We start from the raw sequence: 27,339 nt of genomic DNA, 5'->3' as shown, positions 1-27,339 counted from the left end.
GACATAGTTTGGGCAATTGAGCAATGGAAGTTTTCAAAAGCTGCAGGGCCTGATGGGTTGCCTCCCTGCATCTTTAAGGACGACTCTCACTTTTGGGCCAGGTACCTACTTCCTCGCTACCAATTGGTCTACAAAACGGGTAAAATAGCGGCCTCCTTGCTCATGGCAATAATAATACCCATCCACAAAAAGGGAGCCCTCAACGTTCCCATTAACTTTAGGCCAATTGCCTTAATAGATATAGCAGCAAAAATCTTTGCACGCTTACTGTGTGAATTGGAGGATTTCATCACTGCCGCTGGAATTCTTTCCAAAGCACAGGTGGGCTTCCGTAGGGCTATGGGTACGCAGCTTAACGCCTCGATTCTTGCCCACTTGTTATCATCCTCACGCAGCCAGGTCAATGGTACCATATATATGGCATCTTTAGACCTATCGGCTGCGTTCAACAGTGTCCTGCGTAACCGTCTCTGGCGGAAAATGCTGTCCTATGGAATTCCTTCCCATCTGGTAGCAATAATCGCGGCAATCCATCAAAATACATCATACCGGGTTCGCATTAATGCAGAGGGCCTTCTATCTGACAGCATCCCTACTGGAATAGAAGTGAAGCAGGGATGTAACTTGGCAGCGGTACTTTTTAATCTGTAACCGGCAGACATTGAAAAAATATGGGAAGGAAAAGATATCTTTCTGGTTAGCCTGGGCAAGCTGCGCCTGAACTAGTTAGCGTTTGCTGATGATGTCATCCTGTTTGATAAGGTACCCTTTGGGCTACAGAATAAACTAAACATCTTCCAAGAATATTGTGAGCTTAACAACTTGACAATCAATTCGGCTAAATCACATATCATAGCCTTTACGATGAAAAAGAAACCCCAGAGGTACAAGTACTTCATGAATTCCAACACCATCAATATAATGGGTGAGATTACTTACCTGGGTTACCAGATATCAAACAGCATGTCTGTCGGCAAATGGCGAACAGTTCTAGACACTAAGCTGAATCATCTGTATGCTCAGATGAGAATCATCTTCTCCAGGCATTGCAAGTAGTACTCCCTCATACCCCTGATACACTTCTATACTATGAAAGTAGAGAATATCCTACTGTACAGTTTGGATGCATGTTTGTTGAACTTGGGCCCTTCACTGAATCTACTCCAGGGCAAAATCTGGAAAGGGGTCTTGGGTCTCCCGGGGTATTTGCCTAACGCCATCTTGTTACATGAATTAGGCCTATACCCTTTGGCTGATAAGTATGAATGGCACATGTTTAACATCTACAGTAAAATGCTTTCGCCACCAGCCAACTCTCTTTATGAGGACTTTAGGTCAATGCTTCATGCAGACCACCCGGCTTCCATCTCTGCATTTCAAAAACGAATGATCCTAGTCCTAAGCTCCTTGAACATGTCGAAGGAGGATTTAATTGACTCCCCGGGGAAATCCAAACTAAGGTTCTTTAGGAACGCATGAGCACGAAACTGCGACCTAATTGCAGGTTCCTCATCATTTAGCTTGTATGCCAAATTTAGAAATGGCTTCTCTCCACGTCTGCCATACATACTGTGTTTTCCGGACAAGAATGCCAGAAGGACTTATAGAGATTCCGCCTGGATCTTATCCACACGGGCGCTCGTATTAGGACCTGGTCAGGGTACAAAGAGGCCGGGACTTGGGAGCACTGTACGTTTTGTGTTAGAGCCAAGGAGCTCGAATCCCTTGAACATTTGTTTATGTATTGTGTGTGTTTTGAATCACAAAGGCTTCTTTGTTTGGGATCATTTTTGGGATCCAATTCCTGTTATGAACGCAATATGGTTTGGTTGCGTTGTATGTGGGGCCAGTGTAACTCCATTATATTGGCCACTGTGAGACTTGTGAACATAATCGAGGACGACCTGCAGTTAATAAATGAGATTCCAGAATGTGAAGGACGTAGTGCTTCCAAATGCGACCCACTCCCCCGAACATCACACATAGGGATGTTGGCACTGCTGAAACTGGCATTAACCAGGCGATACTATCACATGTTATGTTTGTTGCTCTTTTGCTACTTTACTTCTCTGAAGGTAGAAATTTGAATTGCTTGTGGAAAAATATTACACTCTAGAAGTACTGTGACCCCATGCCATCTGGGTGTTTCCTCCTTGTATGAGGGATGTGTTAAGCAAGGCACTTAGTGATGTGGGGTTAGAAACTGTGCGATGAGTTGTGTTATTAACTGTGCGATGATTTGTGTGATGATTTGTAATATTCATTCTATGCTATGTTGTGATTTTATAGCTTTGTTTTATTTAATGTTTTATATAATGTTCAATTTTCATTTGTAAATTGTTTTATTTACTTGAAACATTTTTGTAAAGGTGTAAATTAAATTTTACTACCAAAAAAAAAAGAAAAAAAAAAAAGAAAAAAAAAAAAAGAAAAAAAAAAAAAGGATGCCATCCTCCCCAGAATGGTAGTAAACATTTCCTGAGAAGGTGTGCCTTCCTTATCTACTTCTTCATTAATTTCCGATTTTGATTCTCCGTTGTGGATGTTAAAGTTCCTTTCCCTTCTACAGATTTCTAGATGAGTGAAGAGTTGAGCTAGAGGTTTTATGTGTATTTGACGTGACAATGTCTTTTGAATGTGGTTTTTCCCCACTCGGCTTTGAGCGTTGTTGGCACGGCTTTGTTTCGTTTTCGACACAAGCGCTGAGTGTTCATCAGATATCTTTTTTTGCTTTTGTTTGTTGTGAGCAGCCTTGTGGATGCCCGAGGTGGTCTCCACTGCTCGACCGGACCTCTGCCCCGCGTAGCTGGGGGACGGCTGTGAGGAAACCTTCAACGTTTTCTCTAAATATATGATATGATATGAGAGGTTATTTATAACGTGCTTAATACCCAGAGATTTCTAAGCGCAGACCCAGGGATCGAACCTGTGTTGCTCTGTGTCGTCTTGCTTCCAAGGCAAGCATGTTGCCCCCAGGCTATACTCCTAAATAATGCTTCTTTGGCCTTCAAATCATCCTCTGTAGCGTTACATTCGCCCACTCTCTTCTCTGCCTGCTTTGCGGTGGCTGCCCTCCATTTTGTTTGATGCTTTTTAAGGGTTTCCGGCTTCAAAAGCATGCAAGCTTTACACAGCGAGTCATCATGATCCCTTGAAAGACAATTATTCCAGGGGAATTAATACACAATGGGCACACCTTAAATGGAGTTTTCTCCATGGGGTAGCCAGAAAACAGGCAAACTTCCAGTATTAAAAGTAAGTGTAAATAGGGATGGAGTTAAAGGCATTCTCTAAATGTAAGTGATTAAATATGTATCTTGGCCTGTTAGAAAATGTTCTGTTTGTATGCTAATTCTCTTTAACCTTAGAGACCCTCCGCTCTTTTGCTAGAATCTGGGATCTTTTTGATCTTTAACCTCCTCAGTGAGTGGTACTTTTTGCTACTCACGCAATGTGTTTTCACTGACTTGGATATTTTATAACTGTTTAATGGAGTCTCTAAACTCCATAGGCATTTGCTTTTTGCATAGTGACACAGAGCACCATCTGTGCAGTGCAACTGAGAATTCCCTTGGACTTCTCTTAATGTTTAAATACATTTTCTTGTTTGAACTTCAGCTCCCAAGAATAGTGCAATAGCTTTTATCTTACTTACCTTTCTTTTGTGGGTCCAGCACACAACTCCTTATGTGAAGTGCTGGGGGGAGGGGCGGTTACCTAGTAACTTATCCCACTTCTCATGTAACACTTTGTTACACTAACTAATTTGAATGGTCAGTGGCAGTGGATACTTTTTACTACCTTTTGTGCAGGATACTAGCAGGCTGATTTCTCTGCTGCAGTACAGCACCCACGGGTGACATTTTTTCCAAAATGGCCCTGGTGTTCTTTTTTCGCCATTTCTTTTTTATTAGTTCCTTCTGGGCTTTTACTGTGTGTTTTAACTAGGTTTGCCTTTTTTCTTTGTCCGGCATCAGCCCTGAAACCCGCTCAGCCTCCAGTGTGTCTGGCAAGGTAGGAAGCCTGAAATTTCACTGACTGTTGTTTGTAGGTATGCCTGGCCAAAAATCAGTTCCAACTGTGCAGGTGGCTGTCCTAGAGGACTACCCCCCCCTTTGTGATTGACAGCTGTAGGGCTCTGAATGAATGAGATTTTGCTTATAAGGCAAGGCCTTTGATACTACAGTGAAAGTTGACCACTGGAACATCATATCCGATGAAGACGACAAGCAGAGAGGCCAGCAGCACCTTCCAGTACCGCAGAAGCACCGGTGAAGCCTTGCAGCTGTGCCAACCATGTTTTCGTTTCGACAGGGAATATCTCTACAGGACCACTTCCTACCTTGGGCTGGTGGGAGCAACTAGCCTCGCGACCTGCTTCATTTTGGCATATCCCCGACTTGCTGTGACTTTCCTAAGCTGCAGAATACCAATACCCGGGGACCCCTGACCATTATCAAGTGCATCGTCTTGCAAACATCGAATCCGGCCAAAACTTAATGGGCACCTTCAAGGACCTCCAGAAGCAGGAATTCTTCATCCAGAGTCCCCTCACCAGAGTCCAGGGCTGAGGAAACTCCAACTGCAGCTTATTGTTTCTCTTTGGCACTGAGAAAAAGGCGCGAAAACTACGAAGAGCTGCTGAATCGTGTGGAATCAATTGCTGCCGAATCACCCTCCAGAGTGCTGGCACAGAAGCCGGCCAGACGTCCTCCCTTTTGTCACCACGACCAAGGACCAGTAACAAGGGTCTGCATCATTGTATCAGGAAGGCAGGAGCCTCTTCAATTCGCAGGTACTGTGGGGCTTGGGGTATAACTACCTTTTGCCATTTATAGTGCTCACTTGCTTGGGAAGTACAATTGTAAACCCTTTTGAGCTGACATCAACGCACCCGGGCAGGCCTTCTAGCTTGTGCTGCATCAGGTGAGCTCCCCTTGAGCCCCAGTGATTTTTCAAAGAACTCCTGACTGTTTGATAACATTTTTCTAAGAAAAGCTGCATCCGAACTGGAACTGTCCCATTGACTTTGGCTGTCCTGATTTCCCAAAAGATCCTTTTCAGAACCCTATTAGCTTTGGCAGTGCTTGTTCCCGTACAGGTTTTAATTGTTGACACCATTATTGCTGGGATAAAAGACTGCCTACATCCCTCTGGAAAAAACTTATTTTTGAACCAATTGAAAGCAGGGTGTTGCTAGTTCTGGAAAAGATTTGGCGCTATGCTAGTGTCGGAATTGTCAGGACTCGGGGCTAGCTAGCCTTTTGGTTGTAGCCCCTGAGCTTCTATCTGGGGCTACAACCAAAGGACCCGGGGCTATAGCCCCCTCAGCCCCCTCCTAGCAACGCTCCTGGTTGAAAGTGTGTTATACTTTAACTCTAACCATTTTCCCTCCTAAATTCAATTTTGTAACGGTGAGCAATAATAAGTGCTAATACTGATCTTGATTGATGTCACAAGTGTGCTGGAACATGTTTAGCATGGAAAAGAATTACTCACCTTCATTATTGGTTCTTGCTTAAATTAATTCCATCTTCAATTGAATGTTACTATTAGTTGCTGCTTTTTAAAGAATGCTTATTTGAACTTGTGTATATATAAAATAATGTAATCTAACTTTAAGTGTGTGTTTGCTTGGTGCCTTGTGTTTACTGATTTCCTTGTGCTACTCTACAGCTCAAATTACCCCTCATAAAATAAGTCTGGCTGCTCAGTCACTCTACCAACTTCTGTAGTACAGGCCTACATTAAGAGATGGGTCTGCCTAATACCAAGAGATAAGTCTTGTGTAGTCCCACACCAGTTGGAATTTACAAAATATTACCTAACACGGCCTTCCCCCACTCGCCCAACTGCATTGCCTTTCGGCGTGCTGTCAGTGTTGAAGACTGCTGCCTTTAGCCTTTTTTACGATGGCGAAATCTTGAACAACCTCGATTATGTCTCGCCGGTTTTCGATCGAAGACGGATGATGTTGACACGTGAAGGAACATGGGTATCTGCACACAAAGTGGGCACAGTGTTGTAGGTACGCCACCGTCGATGTCCATTTTCGAATTCGAAAACATAACAAGAGGAGGTAATACTCCACACCAACCACTAGATGGCGGACTATGTAAAGTATGTGAATCTAACCACATTCACAAGTCCCAGAAATATATATTTAAATGTACACACACACCCACACACAGTTTGTGATCTTAATAGAGCTCATTTCACACTAATAAACAGTAAAACACTTGAGCAATGAAAAATAGTAGACTGTAGGCAGTAAAGTGAGACAAAACACAATGCAAATCAATTAAAACATATACCCTGCCTTACAAATAGAAGGCCCCTATTACTTCCAAGTCCATCCCTGCTAGGTAAGTAGGTAAGTAGGCCTCAGAAAGAGACATGGTCCCAACTAAGTAACTGTTGCAGGGAGTTGGAGTCCTTAAAGTTAGAGAATAAATGTTGACAAGGCCAACTCAGGAGTACATTTTCAAGATGCAAGCACTTGTAAAGGATATTAAGGTAAGTCAACTTATTGAGGGGTGTACTGTCCCAATTCCACAACACTTGGGGTTACCCAGGGGGTTCCTTGGTCATAACTCCACTAAACTAATCATGACCAGGCAATGGAGAGTTGGGGAGGGGACTTTACGCCCATACAAACCGTATGGTGGAGAAGGTGGCACAGGTAAAAAAAAAAAGGCACCTCTGCAAGAAGGCTTAAGTACAGGGCAAAAAACAGACGTCACTAAACAAAGCAATGGAAAAATCAGGGTCACAAGCTGATGAAATAGTTAAATCATTTACATTACAGAAGCCACAGACTAACCATGCTTTGAGAAAGAGCAGGGTATAGAAAAGTTATGAAAAACAAAGAAGGAACTAGAAATGGCCACAAAGGGAGATTAGAAAGAGGAACAAAGGGTGAACAGAAGAACAATAAAGTGAGAAAGAGGAAGAGAGAAAGAAAGAGGAAGAAGCAAAGAACATGCGAATAAAGCAGAAATAAAGCACACAAGGCAGAAAGAAAGAGCAAGAAAGAAAAAGCAAGAGCAGAAACAAGAAAGAAATGTTCAAATAGCAGAATGAAATAGCATTACATATGTACTATTTGTCAACATACTAATTATGCTGTAAAACTGCACCTCAGAGTTAAACAATGTGTTTCCGCAAGTGAGGGCTATTATCAATACTCTGTGACCAGAGTCACGCAGCACTAAGCCCTAAAGTGCAATTCCCAGGTTTCCCTCCCCATATCACCCATCAAGCCGAGAGAATCGCCAAATGCAAGACCTTTCCATCACCACTGGACCCATTGTTAGGTAGATTTATCATCTGTATGCTATATCCACTCTCCCAGTTAGAACCCTAGCACGTTTTGCTGGACTTCTGGACCATTTTTATTTTTTATCCTGAATGAGTGGAGCCCTTTTCCACTCATTCATTCTTATGGGCTCTGTCTTTTTAGAACTCTTTCCTTAGTATTTTACTGTCCTATGGAGTCTACTTTCCTCCAGACCTCTATTACGGCATAAGTATTTTGCTCTTGCAGCACACAGTTCCTTTTAGGCAGTGTTGATGGGGATCCTTCGGGTCCTCCTTTGAGATTCTTTCCTATATCCTGGGTAACTACAATTCTTAGTGTAACTCTCCTAAAACTTTACAGTCTGAGAGATTGGCACACATCGCCTTATGTTGAGTGCCAAAGGGATACCGAGTATCCTCCTCCTCTCTGCTCCTGTGACATTTATGTCACATAGACAATCTCCTAGTTATGGCTGGTGGCAGTGGACGTGTTCTACCAACTGTTGTGTGAATTTTCTACAGCAGGCTATGTCCATAGCATCGGTTATACACAATAGGGTCAACCAAGTACTAACTTGGTGGCTCCTTCCTTTTTTGCCATTACTAGCGTCCTTGTTATTTGTCAGCCCTTCTTCTACTGTCTTGGGACTGTCTGTGTGTGTGTTTTGCCTTTGGCGGGAACCCTTGGGTGTCCCCGCCTAAGCTCCAGTTTGCCTGGGCAGGCAGGACGTGGGGGAGGAGCTTTTTCACTCTCCTCCCCTTTGTCTGCCTGAGTGCCAGAATGGAACTAGCTCCCACTGGGGGTCTGGCTGTCCTGATCGGACAGCCACCCGCCCCTTTCTGTAAATTGCAGAGAGAGGTTGCAGAGGAGTGTGTTTGGGAACTGTATAAAGATGAAGCTCCTGAGGTGAAAGGCAAGACGACCACTGGAAACTGTAAAACAGAAAACAACTGGAGATCCTGGCAGACCCTTTGCAACACTGTAAAGCACCCACTGCTGCTTGACCCCATTTTTTGTGCGACAGAGAACTCCTAAGAGGAAGACTCATTCCCTTTGACTGGTGGGAACAACCAGTCCCAAGATGAACTTTGAATTAAGCCATCTCCCGAGGTCCTGTGAGTTTACAGAGCTGCAAAACCCCAATACCAGTAGATCTGCTGTCCATTCTGAGTGCATCGTCGTGGAAAGGCCAAACTCGTCCAAGACTTTGTTGAGCCCTCAAGGACACTCCAGAGATCCGCTCCAACTCGCCCAGACCTCCTCAGCAGAGTGTAGGACTGTGAGAAGCAAAGAAGATTGACCGGGCAAGTTGTATCCTTTGTTGGTGCTGCATAAAATGCAGCAAAACCACAGAGTGACCAGAGAAGTGGCTGAAAGCCGTGCCAGAGGTCCTCCCTTGAGACTGCTGTTGAGCAATCCCATCTATTGTCCCGCCTTTCATCATCAGACCAAGGAATCCGGAGGTCGGGTCCAGCGCTACCACTTCTAGGTAAATCCAGCCACAATCTTTTCTTCTAACCTAAGGTACTGTGGGGAGAAAGGTATTGCTTACCTGGATCCGTGAAGTCGCTCCAGAGCATTGGACTGCACATAGAGCTGTCCAGAGTACCCTCTTACCTCCAACTAAAGCCGTTGCTCGTGTCCTTTTAGCGAGTCCTTTAACAGGGTCTCCAACATTGATTGTGTCCTCTTGCATCTTAGAGACTAGAGACTGTAGAGTATCCATAGGAACCCTTGTATTCTGCTGCTTGTCAAGACTTTAAGCCCTCTCCGAACTGCCTTTAGCTAGGGTTGCGATTTGGACCTTAAAAGACTTGCTGTGCGAAGCAACTGCCTCTATAACCTCAAGAACTGCTAGAGTTACACTAGCCAACAATTTTCCTTCCCAAAAGTCACTATCTTATATGTGTATGCAGAGTAAATGTCTTTACCATATTCCTGCTAAGATTCGCGAGTGCGCGTTATTACAGATAATACGACAGAACTGTCATTATTGTCAAATGCTGTAACAAATGGAATCTCGAACGACTACAAACCAATAAGTGGCCTTTGAAAAGTATTCTGAAGTATTCCTCAGTGTTCTGGTTTATTGTGGAATTGGTATCTGTTAGGTGGATTTATGAAGGCCAGCTTGTAATATTAGATAGAGCTTCCCTTGAATTATTCTCGACTCTCACAAAGGAAGCTGTGACAGAGCAGTCCGTCTTCACTATTATGAGGGGAGAGGGTGAGGCAAAAGTGATCAGGGGCAGAGAGAGTATTGAGGTGGAAGAGGTGATCCCAAGAGGTGGAAGTGAGACAGGATGGAGATGGCAACACAGGGTGCCAAGACAATACTAAGGAGAAGGAGGCAGAAGTAACCATATGAGGTGGAGGTGGTAGCCAAGAAGAATTGGCATCCTTAAGAGGGAAGGAGGTGGCAGTGACTGAAGGATGCAAAGGTGGTATCGAAGGCGGTAGCAAAAAGGAGTGCGATATCTGGAGTCAAGTAGGTGCTGAGGAAGGTTGGAAGTAGGTAAGAAGAAAAAAGTAGAACCTCAGAGAAAGGCTGTATTAGGAGGAAACATCTGACATGAGGGTGGTAGCAGATACCAAGGAAAAGGAGGTGTGCCTGAGCACCCAGAAACAGCTTCTGAAGGAAGAAGAGATGCTGAGGAGTGAAACCAAGTGGAACATATCCAGTGGCAAAAAACCAAGTTAGGCAGATTACGGCAGGCCAGGTCTGCCCTAGGCAGGACCAAAATGTGGGGGAAAAGATTGGAACAGGCCAGGAATGTTATCATAGGAACAGAGAGGCACTGATAATTGGATATCATTGTGTAGAAATACCAGGCCAAATCTGGTGACCCAGTTTCCGACTATCCTCGAGACACACAAAATACATTGTCACCAGTTGTACCTTTCATATGTGCTTTTTTAACACAATTATTCCGATGGCACTGTGGCTGGCTACAAAGTAATTTACTGTTTTTGTCCCATCACTACAACGGGGAGAAGGCTGTTTTCACATTCACTGTACTGCACATATTTTCAATGGCATTAAGGCCTAAAGGAATGTTCTTCTCCATTTGAGGTCAACACTAAAAATAAATACATATTGAATCCTGAGATCTTCCTTAAAACAGTAGGAGATATTTAAATAATGCCAAGGTGGATTTCCAAAATCAACCATGGGATGGATTTTGGGAGGCCAACACATTATGGTGAACACGAAGGACACTGCAGTCTAGTCAAACAGAATCAAGGTAGGTAGCAGAGGAATAAGGCTTAGAGTTAGGAGGGGGTCTGCTCTGTGTGGTCTACATCGAGTCCACACAGAGCAGCACAATAATTCCAGTTAGACAGGGAAATACAAAAATATACAGTAACTTTCTAGGCCTTTAAAATACACACTAAACAATTAAACCTCTAGCCTCATATTGTTACACCCTTACTGTACAATACCTATATACATTCACCCTTAGGAGAAGATAGAAAGGCATAGGATTCAAAACCAGTGCAACACACGTAAGTAGTCAGATACATAAAACCCCTGAGTAGAAACACTTTAAAGCAACATTAGAATAATTCCCTAGCATTTATTAAGTCCAGCACTAAGATAGTTTGGGTGCCCTAAAGCCACCAGTTCCAAAGTTATACTTTTCAGGTCGTTTTAATGTGTGACAGGCCAATGCCAGAGGGTGTGATTCAAGTGCTCCAAAAGTGATGGAAAGTTCAGGTAAGCAGCTCTCTCAATCCCATTACACTAGAGTAGGCACAGCAGGTGATCCTTGACCAGATCAACATGATCTAGGTCAGGAAAGAGAGTCATGTACCCCTAGTGAGGATAGGTAGGGAAAGGAACATGCATGTTAACTTACACCCTCCCACCCCCTCCACTTAATGACATTTCTCCGGAAACAACTGTTGAGTGTCTGAATTCTATTAGGGACACATGTGTTTGGTTTGTCGAGGGAGGTCCAGGGGTTGCTGGTGCAGAGTTCTGTTTCGGATGTGCGATTTAGTTTGTCGGTCACTGGTGCTTGAATCTCGGTTCCAAGCACCTTTCAACTGAACATCCTTTGGATGAAATGATGAAGACCTCTGTGGAGCAGGCAACATCAGGAAAACCTGCAGGACGTGAAGAAGGTGGATTGCTACGGGAGTCATCATGACCAGGTGGCAACAGGTGTTCTTCTATGGGCTAACAAATGAGCAGGCTCTGCAAGGCTTCCACTGGGATTAGAAGGCCGAAAATACAGGAGCAGGTAACTTTTAGTACAAGTTGACTCTCGTCTAAGTTCAAAGGATGCACTCGGGACGGTGATGGCAGCAGCGAGGGAGGCCAGGAGAGAGCAGGGCTTCATTAGAACTTCACTGGAGGTGATGCTGGTCAGCTGCAAAGGTTGTCCTTGGGTCATCAGCAGCTGCACTTCTTAGAAGGGATTCTAGCTCCAACAATGACCTGAGGAAAGGCTGCAGAAGATCTCCTTTTACCCAAGAATTGGACTGGGAGCTCACCCAGGCCCATCAAAGCTCACCCAGGCACATCAATGGTAAGGACTTGCACCATTCAAACTGGCAGTGGCTATTCAATTATGGATAGTCACTGGGCAAACAATTTCCCAGCAACAGACATTCAGGCACCTGGATGTGGACTGGGACCAGATAGTCCCAGCCCCCACATCCGGCCACATACACAGGGCCTGCTTTTCGGTGTATGTCAAGTAATTACTTCTTGAAAGGACATTGTTTCACCCCCAGCACCTGTGCCGCACACCACACCCCAAAAATAATGGAATGTAAAGAGCCATTCAGGGAGAATATATATCATTATATACAACAGAGTGGTTGGCCTCAGAGGGATGGAGACGAGGATACATTTTAAAAAAACAGATCAACATCAATGTCAGACCTGCTTCGATTCCAGTAAATGTCACTCTCAGCCGTAGATTATGAAATGCTGGTAATGTGGAGCCACGTGAGCTAGATGAGGCTTGTTGTTAGGGGAGTTTTCCTAAAGTCAGCCTGGGGTGAGACTTTATAAAACTATGCCTTGGTATACAGGCTCTAACTCTTAGTATACGTCTGTACTACTCAAAGGTTTGGTAAAATGGCAGACCAGCCATGCTTATCTTAGGTGGAGGATGTGAGCTGTAGGTCAGTACAATTAACTCAGTAAATATATAGGCTCAAAGTAACTCTTTCACACCTGGAGTTATAGTAAAATACATATTTATTTTATATACACAAGATAAAGTTATTCAGGTAAGTAAGTGCTAGTTTAACTAATAAACACAATAGAGAACATGAGCAATACATCAGGTGAGTAAACCAATAGTAGGGAATTATACAGATCATGAACACAGTTCAATTGTAATTAAAATCACTTGTTATAGCAGCTCAGAAAATGTTCTGTTAGAATAAAAAGGTTATTCAACACCAGCAGTAGCAGTTCAATACTTGAAAAGACTTTTCAGAGGCCTAAAGGCTTTAGCAGTCCATCCCTATCTAGGAATGGTTCTTCAAAGCAAAGTCAGATTGGAGGGAAAGCAGGTAAGGCACAGCAGCAGAAAAGGCAATGTTCCAGAGGATTCTTCAATTATGAGCAAGAAGGATGTTTTTGTGGGTGAAAAAGGTTTCAGTGACCTTGGGAAAGGCTTCCTATAGGCGTTCAATTGTTCGTCCTGGGTGAACTGTATGGGTGAAAAGCCAAACACCAGAATCAGCACTCCAGCAGCACAGGAATGACACAATGAGTAGAGGTAAGTACTACCACAAATCCCACAGTCCCGAGCAGTGATGAAGAAGATGCATCTGGATTCTTTCATGGTGCAGCAACAGTGTCCTGTTCCTTGGTCATGGTGACAAAAGGAGGGACTCTGGAAGGGATGTCGCAGCAACAGTCGAGAGAAAGGACTCTCAGCAAAGGATTCTTCGTGCTTCAACATCGGTCAGCAGTTTTGGCACCGTTTCAACCACACCAAGAGGGAACATTTACCGCCCGGTCAATCAGCCTCGATTCTTTTGTCCTGCAATCTGTTGAGGGGACTTTGAGGAGGGGGATCCTGTCCCTGGAGGTCCAACTGCAGCTCACCAAAGTTGTGGGAGGATTTGTTCATGGGAAGATGATGCACTGCAATATGGTCGGAGGTCCCAGGGTATTGGCGATTTGCAGCCCAGGAAGTTCACAGCACATCGTGGGATGGCGCATCATGCAGGTCGTCTTATAGCTAGTTGGTCCCACCAGTCAAAAGGAAAGAAGTTGTCCTCTTCGGAGCTCCTCTGTCGATTTGAAAACTGGGTCAGGACAGCAGTGGTCTTTTTGCGTCTGCAGGAAGGGGCTGCAGGCTTCTCTGGTCGTCTTCTTACGTTTATGTTTATTAAGTTTATATAGCGCTTTAACCCAAAGTGCTTTACAATAAAACAACAGGTACAATGGAGGGAGAAGCATATAAACAATCATGATACAAACCAGTGTAACAGTGCGTAGAACATCTTCTGTTCCAGTGGTCGACTTGTCTTCTGGCTCAGGATCCTCACCTTTTATTAGAATTTCACACTCATCCTCTGCAAATTATACCTGCAGTTTACAGCAAGGGGCAGGTGGCTGTCCGAGTGGGAACTGGCTCGTTTCAGGCACATCAGAAGACAAAGGATAGCAGAGTTTTGGGATTCTGCCATGCTTCTTATCCTAGCACATACACTGGAGGCTCGGTGGGCTACACAAATGGTTCCTGGCGAAGACTAAACTCAAACCAGGACCTCCCCTACCCAGGACGGTAGTAGAAGGACCAAGAAAGGACAACTATACAAGAAATGGCAAAAAAAGAAAGGAGTCATAATTTTGGGTCAATGGTGACCATTGTGTGCTTTGCCGCAGCTGTCGACACCCTACAAGCAAAAATTGCACAAAGGTCGGTAGAACACGTCCACTGCCACCAGCCATAACTGTAGGCTTGCCACTGTAACATAAATGTTACAGGAACAGAGAGAAAGGGGATAATAGGCAACGTCTCAGCACTCCATATAGGGAGTTGTGTGCTGATTTCTCAAAAGGAAAAGCTAAGAAGGATACAAGTTATCCCATTAACCTTGAGAACAGTAGTTCGTAAGGAAAATAAAAGAATATAAAAAGGAGAGCTCAAAGGACTCCCAGTAACACTGCACATAGGATGCTGTGTGCTGAGATGCCTTTAACAAGTATGGAGGAAAGCATGACTCCATAAAATAAAGTAAAAACACAATGAATAGGGTTCCCCTGGTCAGAGCAAAAAGAATGAATGCGAGGGGAAAAAAAGACTTCCCTCATTCAGGAGAAGAGGAAAAGGGTCCAGAGGTCCAGTAAAAAGTGCTGGGGGTCTCACATGTAGAGGGGACTTGGCATGCAACTCATACATCTCCATAAGACTTGTGCAAGTTACTTTCAGATCCTAGTTTGAAAATAATTAGTTTAACCTGCTTTTGATGGCTATGCAGTGACTGAACATTTCGCATTATATATATCACAGCCACTGACAATTAACCATCAGTCTCATTTCCAACCAGACTTCGGGGTAGTTGCTACTAAAACTTCAGTGACCCACCCTCAAACAAACAAAGCTGGATGCAGCAAGAAAGAGATGTTTTAGGCAAATGTATGACTAGCTGGCCACATTGGGTGCAATCAGAAGGGTGTCGCTATGTGCAGGGATGGCCATGTCACTTAGCCTATGGCTCCAAAAATGCTTGCATCAGCACTGGGGGTTGCAGATGTGGTATCATTCTTGCTACATACCACAACTTTCTTCCCCTCGTGTTCTTGGTCCAGGTCCTCCCCATCTTCTTCCTCTTCCTCTTCCTCCTGATCTTGTTCTTGATGAAGATACATAACATTGCGAACTCCTCTAGCTTTTGGCTTCAGGTCCATAGTGTCGCAGCTGTCATCACTGTCACCTAAAAAGAGTAGATACTGTTTATGTTCCGTTCACAGACTGGCCCCTGCATTAAAGCAGAGAACTTAACTCTGAACCTTCATTACTGCCAGCCAGCTCACCGTTATGCACTGGAGGCATTTCAGATCCTTTATTCTTTTAAAGCCCCCTTAGTGAATATGAAAACTCCCTGTGAACTAGGGTCAAGTGGTTATGAATAATGACGATACCCATAATGGATAACCCACAACAAATGCAATTAACATTCCCTTCTCCAAAATTGAATCTTCAACATAATTTTTAAACACAGTGGCACAATAGCTAGCAGTATCCTCATTACTTTGCATAGAGTCCCTTCTCCGGTCAAACACAATTTAAAGGTATCCTGGACCACTTGGCCAGCGGAATCAAGAAGAACAAGTTACTCTCTTACCTGGTAACGTTCTTTCGATGGGATGGTCCGACGACGTATTCCATATCTATGACAGTAATCACCACAGCTGTGCTGCTTCGGAAAAATTTTCTGCGTCTGTGTCCTGCGTCGATGACGTCGATACGCTGTCCTCGAGGGCCTCTGTCGAGCCGACGTCACCGGAAGTTATAAGTAGGACACACGACGCCCGTAGCCTCAGTTGTAGTTTTTTCTCTAGAACATGTGGCACCAAACCACTGCAAGTATGACCACAGAAAGCCTTGCAGAAACGTAAGCTGCAATCGCATAAGAAATTTTGTAGCGAGGCAGGTAGGGAGGGAGCGATATGGAATACGTCGTCGGACCATCCCATCGAAAGAACGTTACCAGGTAACTTGTTCTTCGAGGGGATTGGGTCCTCCGACGTATTCCATATCTATGACAGACTCCCAAAGCAGTACCAACGTATGGAGGAGGGAAAAAGAATTTAGAACATTGAAATTTAGAATGGCCAATCAAATTGCAGAGTAAAGGACCGCCTTGCCAAAGGCCAGATCCTGCCCATGGATAGAAGCTAGGGAATAGTGTCGTACAAAAGTATGGACCGAAGCAAATGTGGCTGCTTCACAGATGTTACGAATAGGAACACCCCTCTGCAGGGCAGTAGAGGCAGCCATACCCTGTAAGCCTACCGGAGGGTCCTTACCCGCCAGGCGGTAACATTCAGAAATTGCCAAGATAATCCATCTAGACAAAGTCTGTTTAGTAACAGCTTGTCCCAAACGCCTTCCAGCGTAACCAATAAAGAGCTGATCGTCCACTCTGACCCAGGACATGCATGAAATGTGGAAACTTAAAGCTCTCCTAGGATCTAACCTATGGAGCCTTTCCTCTTCCTTACCAGGATGTGGAGGAGGATACAATGCCAGAAGAATAACCTTCTGGCTCAAATGAAAATCTGACACCACCTTCGGAAGAAAGGAAAGACAAACTCTAAGGACAACCCTGTCCTTATGAAACACAGTGAAGGGTGGCTTAACTGAAAGTGCCTGCAACTCACTCACTCTACGAGCGGAAGTGACCGCATCTAAAAACACAGTTTTAAGGGTTAACAGCCTCAAAGGACAAGAATGTAAAGGCTCAAACGGAGCACCCATAAGGAATTTCAGAACAAGGTTCAAATCCCAACCAGGCATTTGGAAAGGTGATGGCGGAAACACATAAGTGAGTCCTTTGAGAAACTGAGAAATTAAAGGAATTCTGAAATAGGAACACTCCTCAGGCGAGCTCTTAAATATAGACAGCGCCGCCAGGTAAACTTTAACAATACCCACTTGCAGGCCCCTGTGGGCCAACGAAAGCAAAAAAGACAGAACCACAGGAATGTCACATGAAAAAGGATCCACATTCTTAACCCTGCACCAGTCGCAGAACTTTCTCCAATGGCAACGGTACAGGGACTTTGTTGCCGGCCATCTGGCCGAAAGCAACACCTCCATCACGTCTTCAGGGAGGTCCCAATCCTTATAACTCAACCTTTCAGAAGCCAAGTGTGAAGGTTGAGGGATCTGACCTCTGGATGGAGAACCTGACCCCCCTCCCGTGAGAGCAGATCGTCTCGGTAGGGAAGACGACATGGAGGACAGATGGACAAGTCGAGAAGGTCCGGGTACCACGTCCTCCGGGCCCAAGCCGGAGCAATGAGGATCATCCGGGAACCGAACCTCCGTAACCTCCGTAGCACTTGCGGGATGACGGGGACTGGAGGAAACGCGTACAGCAGTGGGAAGGACCACTCCATCAAGAACGCATCTCCTAAGGCTCCTTTTGGAGGAAATTGCCGCGAGCAGAACGTTTTGCACTTCCGGTTGACACTGGAGGCGAAGAGATCCACTTGAGGGGTCCCCCAAAGGGGCGAAGATCTCCAGAAGAATCTCCTGAGCCAGCTCCCACTTGTGAGAGATCGCGCTCTGCCTGCTCAGAGCGTCCGCCGTCTCGTTTCCTTCTCCGGCTAGATGAACCGCTGAGATCGAAACTTCCTGCTGGATGGCCCAGAACCTGAGCTGCATCGCCTCCCTACACAGAGGAAGCGACCCTGCCCCCCCCCCTTTTTGTTGAGGTAGTGCATGGCCACTGTGTTGTCCGTCAGAATCAGGACATTCTTCCCTCACACAGTCGGCAGAAAAGCCTTCAGGGCCAGCCTGACAGCCCTCAGCTTCAACAGATTGATATGGAGTCTGGACTCCGACGGAGACCAATGACCGCTGACCGTCAACTCGGTGGCATGCGCTCCCCATCCCGTGAGGGATGCGTCCGACACAATCGTTACCTCCGGCCAGGGTAGCCAAAATGGAGCCCCCTTCATCACCACCTTCGACGGCCCACCACAGAAGGTCCGGGGCGACCGAGCGCGGCACCGGAACGGGGTCCGACATCCTGCCGGAGGACTGGGACCACTACATCTTGAGGGCCCATTGCAGAGATCTCATCCGCAACCTGGCCTCTGGCACCAGAAGAATGCAGGATGCCATGAGGCCGAGCAACCTCAAGAACTCGAACGCTGGGAGACTCTGGGCGTGTTGAAACTTGTCCACCATCTGCTGAATGTGATGAGCCCTCACCTGGGGAGGAAAACACTGCCCCAGAGATGTGTCGAGCACTGCTCTGATGTACTGGAGCCGCTAGGTTGGCATCAAATGGGACTTCTTTAAGTTGAGGGAGAAGCCCGGCTTGTGAAGGGAGTGGCAGGTGACAGACAGATGATCCAGGACTTGCTCGGGAGAGCACGCCCTGATCAACCAATCGTCCAGGTAGGGGTAGACGTGAATACCCACTTTCCTGAGATACGCTGCCACCACCACCATGAGTTTGGTGAAGACCCTTGGGGCGGAGGTCAATCCGAACGGCAGGACCCGAAACTTAAAGTGCGAGTCTCCAACCGCGAACCTCAGGTACTTCTTGTGCTTTGGATGGATCGGCACATGAAAGTAAGCGTCCTTGAGGTCGAGAGACACCAACCAGTCCTAAAGTTGAAGGGCCTGGAGGACTTGAGAAAGAGTAATCATCTTGAACTTGTCCTTCCTGAGGAGCTTGTTCAAACCGCGCAAGTCCATGATGGGTCTCAAGCCCCCGTCTTTCTTTGAAATCAAAAAATAAGGGGAATACCATCCCTTGTTCCTCTCCGGTACAGGCACCAGTTCTATGGCGCCTTTCTCCAGCAGGGACTGAATTTCCTGCCCAAGGAGCAGATCCGAACACTTCAAAGAGAGATTCCCTGGTGGATTGTAGTGAGGCCTCTGCCGGAAAGGAAGACAGTAGCCGTGAGCTATGATCTCCAGAACCCACACATCTGAAGTAATGGCACGCCATTCTACAAGATGCTGCACCAGCCTTCCCCCAACCGGCGAACCATGGGACATGGCCTCATGACTGAGCTGAAGCGGCTGCGACAGTGCCTGAGGGCAAAGAGGCAACTGCCCGAGCGGCCTTGGCACCTCAAGTACCCCGTTTTCCACCTCTGGCACTCCTACGGTGGCCTCTTTCACTTGCAGCTCTTCTCGATTTACTAAAGGATGAGTAATATTGAAAGGAACCTCCTCTCCATTGCTGCCCCTAGGGCGAAAAGGCAAAGGTTGGCGAACTGCAGCGCTCAATGACTTCGCTGCAGCTTTTGAGGTCGGAAAACTCTCTTGCTGCCAAAAAGATGTTCACCATCAAAGGGCATGTTGAGGAGCCGGGCTTGCACATCAGGAGCAAACCCTGACTTCCGCAACCATGCAAACCTGTGTATTACGGTGCTCGCCGCCATGGACCGGCTGACACAATCTGCCATGTCCAGACCCGACTGAACGGACTCACACATAGCATCCTTGCCATCCTATACAATAGTAAGAAAACCATCCCGTTCCTCCCCTTCGGGAATATGTTCAGCCGCCAAGGAAATACAGTTCCACAGAGTGTGCGTGAAACGTGACAAGGCACAGACAGAATTGTCTGCCTGTAAAGCCATACCCCCTGAAGAAAACACTTTCTTCGCCCAGCCATCAAAACGCTTGTCGTCCCTATCAGGAGGGATGGTAGGGTACGACGCCTGCTTTGCTGGGGCCGTGACCGCCTGCACCAATAAACTCTCCGGAGTGGGGTGCGTGGTCAAGTAGCAGGGGTCACTACTGGCTGGACGGTATTTTTGCAGCAAAGACCTGCTCACTGCCGGGAGACTCTCCGGAGCAGTCCAAGCCGCAGCCACCCTTCTTTGCAAAGCCATATGGAATGGCAGTACCGGGTCAGTTGGAGGACATTGGTCGAGGATGTCCGTCAGGTCATCGTGCAGAAAATCCACAGATGGCGCAGACCACCCCAAGTAGTCTGTGACCCTCGACATAAGGCGCCGGTACGAGGACTCGGCATGGGTGCCAGGCTCAAGCCGACAGAACTCCACCTCCGGAGAGGTGTCCAGACCAGTGGCGTCGTGCAGTGACTGACGCAGGTCTTCAATCTGGCTGTGACCAGACAAAATCTCGTCAGGCACCTCCTCAGGCATCAAACCTTCCTAAGATCCCTCATCCCCCTCAGAAATAAAATCCAGAGGGCGGAAAGAGGGCACAGAAAAAGTGACAAAGACATGCTTAGCCTTGGGCAGAGCCTTTCTGGGGGGTTCCACCGTGCCACAGGGTACCTCCGACAAAGCAGCCTCGAAAGGCGTCGACGGAATTGGCGTCAATGTCGAGCGAGGCGCCGACTACTTTGACGGTGTCGCCACAGACCTCGAGGGCAGAGCCCCGAGCGTGTCCTTCGACGGCCTGGGCGCCGATGTCGTCGACGACTTCCTCGGAGGCGGAGCCTCAAGAGAGTTCCTCGATGACCTTGGCGCCGATGTCTTCCTCGAAGACTTCACAGGCTCACACGGTCTCGAGGGTGTCGAGAACCGGGACCTGGAACGGGCATGTGTAGAGCGACCATCCTTGTCCGATCGGGACCTCGAAGGTGCCCGGTGGTCGCGACGACCGCTCGAGCCCTAAGGCGGACGAGCGGTGTCTCAAGCACGGTCACGGCCGGCTTCCTTAGACGGCGCGGATGGACCGGAGCCCTGCGATTGAAAAATCGCCATCATCTCCTTTCGGAAGGAATCCCATTCCTCAGGAGCGGAATGCTTATTGGGACAAGGAACCTGCCCACGGGCGGAGTCCTCGGATGAGGATGGGGAAGGCGACCTGTGACTGCGCTTCCGTGAGTGCCTCGAAGAGGCAGAGGAATGGCGAGACCAACTCCTGGACCGAGACCCCCCAGACTCACGATGACGATGCGGAGAGTCGCCCTTCGAATCGTCCGTCGAAAGTCCAGTGGATCGCGACTTCCGGGGCTTGGCCACCTTACCCACCGACAGCTTCTTCTTACGCTCCCGCAAGACCTTCGATTTAAGCGACTGGCAGTCGATGCAGTCATCCGCATCGTGGTCCTCCCCGAGGCACCAGAGGAAAGCGTTGTGCGTCTCCGTCAATGACATCTTAGACTTGCACACCCGACACTTCTTAAAACCCGACTGCGGGGTGGAAGAAGCCAAAGACATCATTACAATACACAAACGAACAGGTTCGAAGAACCGAAAGAACAGGATTCAGTAGAACCGAGGCGCGCCAAAATCTCTGAAGCGAACATGTTTGCGGAAAAAACAGAACTCAGGCTACGGGCGTCGTGTGTCCTACTTATAACATCCGGTGACGTCGGCTCGACGGAGGCCCTCGAGGACAGCGTATCGACGTCATCGATGCAGGACGCCGAAAACTTTTCCAAAGCAGCACAGCTGTGGTGATTACTGTCATAGATATGGAATACGTCGGAGGACCCAATCCCCTCGAAACGAATGCTCTGTAAAGGTATGGCTCGACTTCCACTTTTCAACTTTACATATTTCTGAATTAGGAACATCCACGAACAAACCAGTAGCTCCTTACCGCTAGGAGAATGAACCCCATTGTTTACCTTTGAGAGCTGGCTATGCATTTTGATAACAAGAGACAATCCATGTTGTTACGGGTTGCTTAGTCCATATACCAAGCACAGTAAGCAAAACAAACTGTTAAATTATATTGCATATTCCATTTTATTCATTTAGTAGCTCAAAACCACTTAAAATCCATACAAAGATTATTTAACTTGCGTGGTGGACATTTATTTGGGACACAAACATTGATTTCTTTTTTGTGTAGCAAGTCCCTCTGCTATTAAGACCCTTTATACCATAGGGTATATGATAATGGGTTGCCCCTGAGGGCACATTTCCAGGGGTGCCTCCCAGGATCCCCATTTGTTACCTATGGAGATTTCTATCACCCTACATTGTTTTAGGGAATAGGTTGGTTGCGACTGAACTTCACCAAGGATGCAAGCCATTTTACTGCACGGGTAGCTCAATGTTCCTTTTTAGTGGTCACTGGGGCACCAGTGCATTTTCCTAAATCCTGCTCTTGCCCATTTTGTAGAATAGGGCTGACAGTTCAGGGTGACCACGAGATGCCTGTAAATGGCCATTCTGACCACGTGGGCTCTTGTGAGCCAAACACGGCAGTCACTACATTGGTCCCAACTGGTTTAGGCCACTATAGGCCCCTGGACTCTCAATTCCTGTGGAGATGGCTTTTGGCTAAGTGGCAGTTCCAGTGACTAACCAGAATGGCTGGTCATCTGGCCCTTTGCCCTAGCCCCCTTTAGTGATTAGCCTGACAGCCTTTGGCTAGCCCCTTTGTGCAGGGGTATTTAGGCTCCACCTTGTCCCTGCTTCTTCCTCTTGCTGCTTTGCTTGTGGAACTTGCTGAGTGGAGTGGCTTGGGCATATAAGGGTTTGGGTGTTTGCCTTTGGCGGCCCAGTTCAGGCGTCTGAAGACTTCTGCTAGCACCCAACCTCTGCTGTGTCGAGCCCTCCTCGTTGGAACAGTTTTCAAGCCGTTTACTGCCACAACCCACCAAGAGCTTCTGCTTGGCTGTAGGTTGTTGCTGGTGTACAAAGGAGTTTGTAAGGCTTCACCACACACCATTTATTCAGTTTAGGACGTCCAAGGGTGTCTCCAGCCTTTGTCCCTATCCTGGGATCTTTTGCTACTGTGCTACCTTCATCTTTTGTACACTGTGCCACCGGGAGTCATCTTCATGGGTTCCTTGCCTTTTCTCCACCACTGAAATTTCTGCTGCAGGCTTCAAGGTTGATGCAACTGGAAGGCCATTTTGTTTATTTTCTGATTTGTCTGGTTTGTTGCTGGTTCTGGGTGCAGATCCCTAGGCACATATTCTAGTAAACCACACCAGGAAGAGAAGGCCGGTACCTACCCAGATGAATCATACTGCTGGAGCTGTTTTCATCAAAAATGCCAACGTGAGTGCTTACCCTTTGGTCCTGGAGTGGGTAATTATTCTACACACTCACCTTCTGGGCTCCCTTCTAGTCAAGAATCAAGATACTTTGGTGGCAAGTCTTTACTTCCATTCCCATAGACTTCTATTGAGGTTCCTCCTACTCGGCTGCTTCTTCCTCTCAGGCTTCTGGTCCATCCATTGACCTCTGGGACTCTTCTTTGGGGGTCTTGTGGCCTATCCTGCAGTGGTTTGCAGCGGGATACGTACATGTGGGGTAGAATTTACTTACGTCCACTAAGGATGATGGCCCACTGACTTCCTTCCCATTGTTTCCTATGGAACGATTAACCTGTTCTGGCACTGTCTAAAATTAACTTTGAGGTACATATGTGTTTCCCTGGATACACAAGGGGTTCAGTGAGCTGTGGGCCAAGTATTATAATGTAGGTACGTACCTGTGATTCTGAATCAATTTTTAAAGTCATGCTCTGCATTTCTCCAATGGGCCGCATTTTTAACATTGTAGCTAAACTTAGTGACACCATAACAATTGTCCTCTGAAATATTGGACTATCTTAACTGTTGCTAAAATGTCTTAGTTCTAGGAAGCCTTTATGGTTTGTAACAGTTTCCTATCCCCTACTTCTTTGAAGTATTATCATGTGTGCATTTGCATTATTTTTAACATGTACCAGACCGTCTACATTCATTGTAGGCTTTACGGATTTTGAGTTTATTTCCTCACTGGTTAAAAATGTCTACGTCTCTTTCCTGCCTACCCCTTAAGTGAATGTGTTAGGTCCTGCCCACTTGTCTAGTCCCAAGAAGTGGTGGGTTGTGTCTGCAAGATACTTTAAGAAATTGTACAGGCCCATGGGGGCGTAGGGGGGATTTACCTGCTTGTCATGTTTTGTAGTCCTCCCCACCCCCTGTTATTTTGTGTTGGGCGCTCACCTCTGGTGGGGGACCCACATACTTTAAGGTTCGAGGAGTCCTTTTAGAGACTTTACTGTTTTAATAAATAGGCTTTGTATAATTTGATACTGCGTATTACTAATGGAATACTTATTTGACTTGATCTTTTTTTATGTGCTACTTAAAGTATATATTTTTCAGTATATCAGTGTGGTATTTTCTAGAGATATGCGTGTGGTACGTTTGTGTTGACTTACCCCTACCTGGGAGTTCAGCCTGGCCACTCCTACCACATTACCTATACTAAGCGATGTTTGGCTTCACTTTCTAAACCGATTATTGTGTAGGACGCACCAGAATATGAGTTACATGTATGCAGAAGCCTGAATCCTTAATAGCTATCCGTCTTGGGTTGAAACATTCTATGCATAAAACAATAGCACTGCCCTTAATAAAAATGTGTGATCATCTGCATACCCCACAATGCATTGCCCATTTGGCTCTGAACTGGAGGTGAACTTCCAGTGAAGGCTACTGGGTGGCACAGAGCTGTGCGTTACTTGGCTGAAATTGAATATTCTGTTGTAATATTTATATATACTTGCAGGTGTACCCGTGCTTCACATGGTAATTCCTATTTCAGTCCTAGTTTCAGGTTTATTCAATGAACTAAACCAATGCTTCTCAGTAGGCAATATTGCTAGTCTTTCCTGTAGGAGATAGTGTGAACAAATTGTTTTTGTTTCCAACTCTAGAGCAAGTAACATAAAGCTGACCATGAGAAAAGCATGAATCTCGTAAATTGGGTCCCGCTACTTTGAGTTGGAGCGTTGAGATTGTGTAGCAGCATTATTGGTGTCCTGATCTACAGCAGAGGCAGCAGCAACCTTGACATAAGTGCTGTTAAGTGTAGGGTTGAAGCGTGTAAGCTTTAAGTGCCGTACCCTTACATGTAAGGCTGAAGCATGCAAGCTTCGTACTGTTGAGATGGCATACATTAATCAACTTCCGTGGGAAATGAAATGTCTGTAATTATCATGAGCGATTTGCCACAGTGAAAGACAACGTCATTGTAGACACTATTGAAGAGACATGCTGCTAATGTCAGCTATAATGTGGATAGTGTGGGAAGTTTAGGAACAATTAACTGCTGAACTTTAACAATGAAGGTAGAACTGCAGCAAAAGTACAGCACAAACATATGGCAGGGGTAAGCATTGCAGACGGCTTAAAAAAAAATGAATATGAAAAATATCTTTTATACTTGTTACATTGTCTACAACATGGAACGTACCCACATTCCAAATGTCAGGTTTACAGCATATTGGGAAGTATGCTGAACATTTCAAACAGACACACAAACATATCACTGCATTGCAGACTTGGACCAGGTCCTTAACAACTTGAGCGTTGACTCACAGTCCTTTTGTGGTTTGGGGTTATTGCGTCCAGTACTTAAACTATTTGCTGGAGAATGGGGTGCCCCTTTGTCCCAAAATTAAAGCTTTATCTCCCATGGTGCATTGCAGGATGAGGCTTTTGAGAAATGGAAAAGCCATCTTTTGTTTTCCCGATAGGAGAGATCGCAGCGGCTATATCCACGATTATCACAAAACGAAAAGCGGAAAAATTGCATTTGGAGGTGGACAAACAGTGAAATGGCATCAGGGTGGAAGGGGGAGGGGTGGATAGGGAAGAGGCCACCATGTGAAATTTGGGAGTTGGAGGTTTGGAGCACAAACGTTTTCCCGTAACCACGGTTATCCAGTCCTATAAACGCAACTATAGGAGAAAACGAGCATCACACAGAACAAGTGTTTATGGGGTTATGGCAGAGGGCCGGGGAGGCAATTGGGAGTGGGGGGCCATTCATTGTCATAAGCAGAGGGACAACTGGTGAGTTAGTGGGGGTCCAGGGGAACATATTTTGTTTTTCCCGATAATCGAGGTTTTATGAAAACTACAGCTAATGGTGGCTATATATAGTTCATTGATAATCTAGCCGCAATTCTAAAGAAAAAGTAAAAAATAAAAAAATAGCTATTTTTACAGCTACAGTGAGGCTGGGTGTGAAAATTCACTGGCCATGGCCGAAATTCATGGCCCTTGGCTTGGTAGCGTTTTAAATGGCTGAAGGCCTGGCAGTATTGTAAAATATAAAGTGGGCATAGCCGAAGGCCAGTGGCATGTTAGTGTTAAAAAAAATAAGACAGCGGGCACGGCCAAAGACCCTGCCCATTGACCATGGCAGAAGGCCAGGGCTAGTGAGCAGGGAGTGATTTAAAAAATAAAATGGGCACAGCCAAAGACCATGGTTAGTGGCCAGGTAGTGCCGAAAAAAATATACCATTGCCAGTGGCACTGAAAAATATAGAGTAGGCCTAATCAAGGGACATGGACAGTGGCGCTAAGAAATATACAGTGGACAAAGGCCATGGGCGGAGAAAAGAAATTGAGGGTATGACAAAACCTCAGCGCATTCCCATTGCAAAGCTCAACAGCACACACATATATATATATATAAATATTATAAAAGAAGGGATTCACAATGCCATACAAAATGGCATTATAGGGGAGAAAAACAGGATCGCGGCGAGTTAAGTCGGTCCTGAGTCTCCCAATGCGCTTAATTTCAAGGGTTTTGTTGAGTTAAGTTTAGTCACCTTAACTGCACTTCATAAGGTTTTTTTCCTTGAATACATGACAAATTAATACATATGACAAATATTACATACCTTTGTTAGGTAAGATTTTCATATTATCTTCCTGACTTGCGTCAACCCCAGAACATTTTGCATGGACTTGGCAATTATTTTCCCTTGTCCCTAGGTGAGTGGGAATCTTTTTTCCCTGCTCACCTAGTCTTTTACTCTTTTTATGGGTGACCTTCTATGTCTCTCCATAGTGTATGTTAATGTTAAAGGACATTTGTACCGCGCACTATCACCACCGAAGTGGTCCCCTGGTGCTCTGGCGGCTCTGAAAAAGGGGAGGAGGGGGTTGGTTAATGGGAGTAAGCTGGAAAAGTGCAAGAGAGCAGTAAAGTGCTGTTGGCAGCCTCAGCCCGGTGGGTCCGTTGGCTGGGTTTGGGGTGTTTTACGGGCCGTAGTCGTCGTGTTCTGTTGTGCAAGTCTATGTGCGGTTTGTTTTGTTGCTGCATTGTTATGAAGTTTGTGCCGATTGCTGCGTTTTAGGCTTGTGGTTGTGTTTGGTTAGAGTTTGAGAGGTGTATGCAGAGGGATGGAATTGTTAGGTGGTTGGTTAGTTGGCATTCCTGTCCATTGCAATTATGGGATTCCATCTAGGTGCGGTACATGCTGACATTCACATTTCTATCTAGATGCAACGCAAGCTAAAGTTCAGAATTCTAAGTGTGGTGCATGTTAAGAATCACATTTCTATCTAGATGCGACGCAAACTAAAGTTCAGAATCCTCAGTGTGGCACATGCTAACTATCACATTTCTATCTAGA

General features: G+C 46.0%; 1 protein-coding gene across 2 annotated transcripts in view; it reads right to left on the bottom strand.

Annotated features, from left to right (window-relative positions):
• Positions 1 to 27,339, bottom strand: part of SPRYD3 (SPRY domain containing 3) — a 450,311-nt gene that overhangs the window by 78,461 nt on the left and 344,511 nt on the right. For both annotated transcript variants that reach the window (XM_069653343.1, XM_069653344.1), the window contains exon 10: positions 15,057 to 15,214. In XM_069653343.1, the coding sequence (XP_069509444.1) occupies positions 15,057 to 15,214 (158 nt within the window). The remainder of the gene's footprint in view (positions 1 to 15,056; positions 15,215 to 27,339) is intronic.

Source organism: Ambystoma mexicanum, chromosome 3q (assembly GCF_040938575.1).
Source record: "Ambystoma mexicanum isolate Mex_15411 chromosome 3q, UKY_AmexF1_1, whole genome shotgun sequence".
NCBI classification, from domain to species: Eukaryota; Metazoa; Chordata; class Amphibia; order Caudata; family Ambystomatidae; genus Ambystoma; species Ambystoma mexicanum.
The sequence above is the reverse complement of the archived record's forward strand: the minus strand, read 5'-3'. Positions and strand labels throughout refer to the sequence as shown.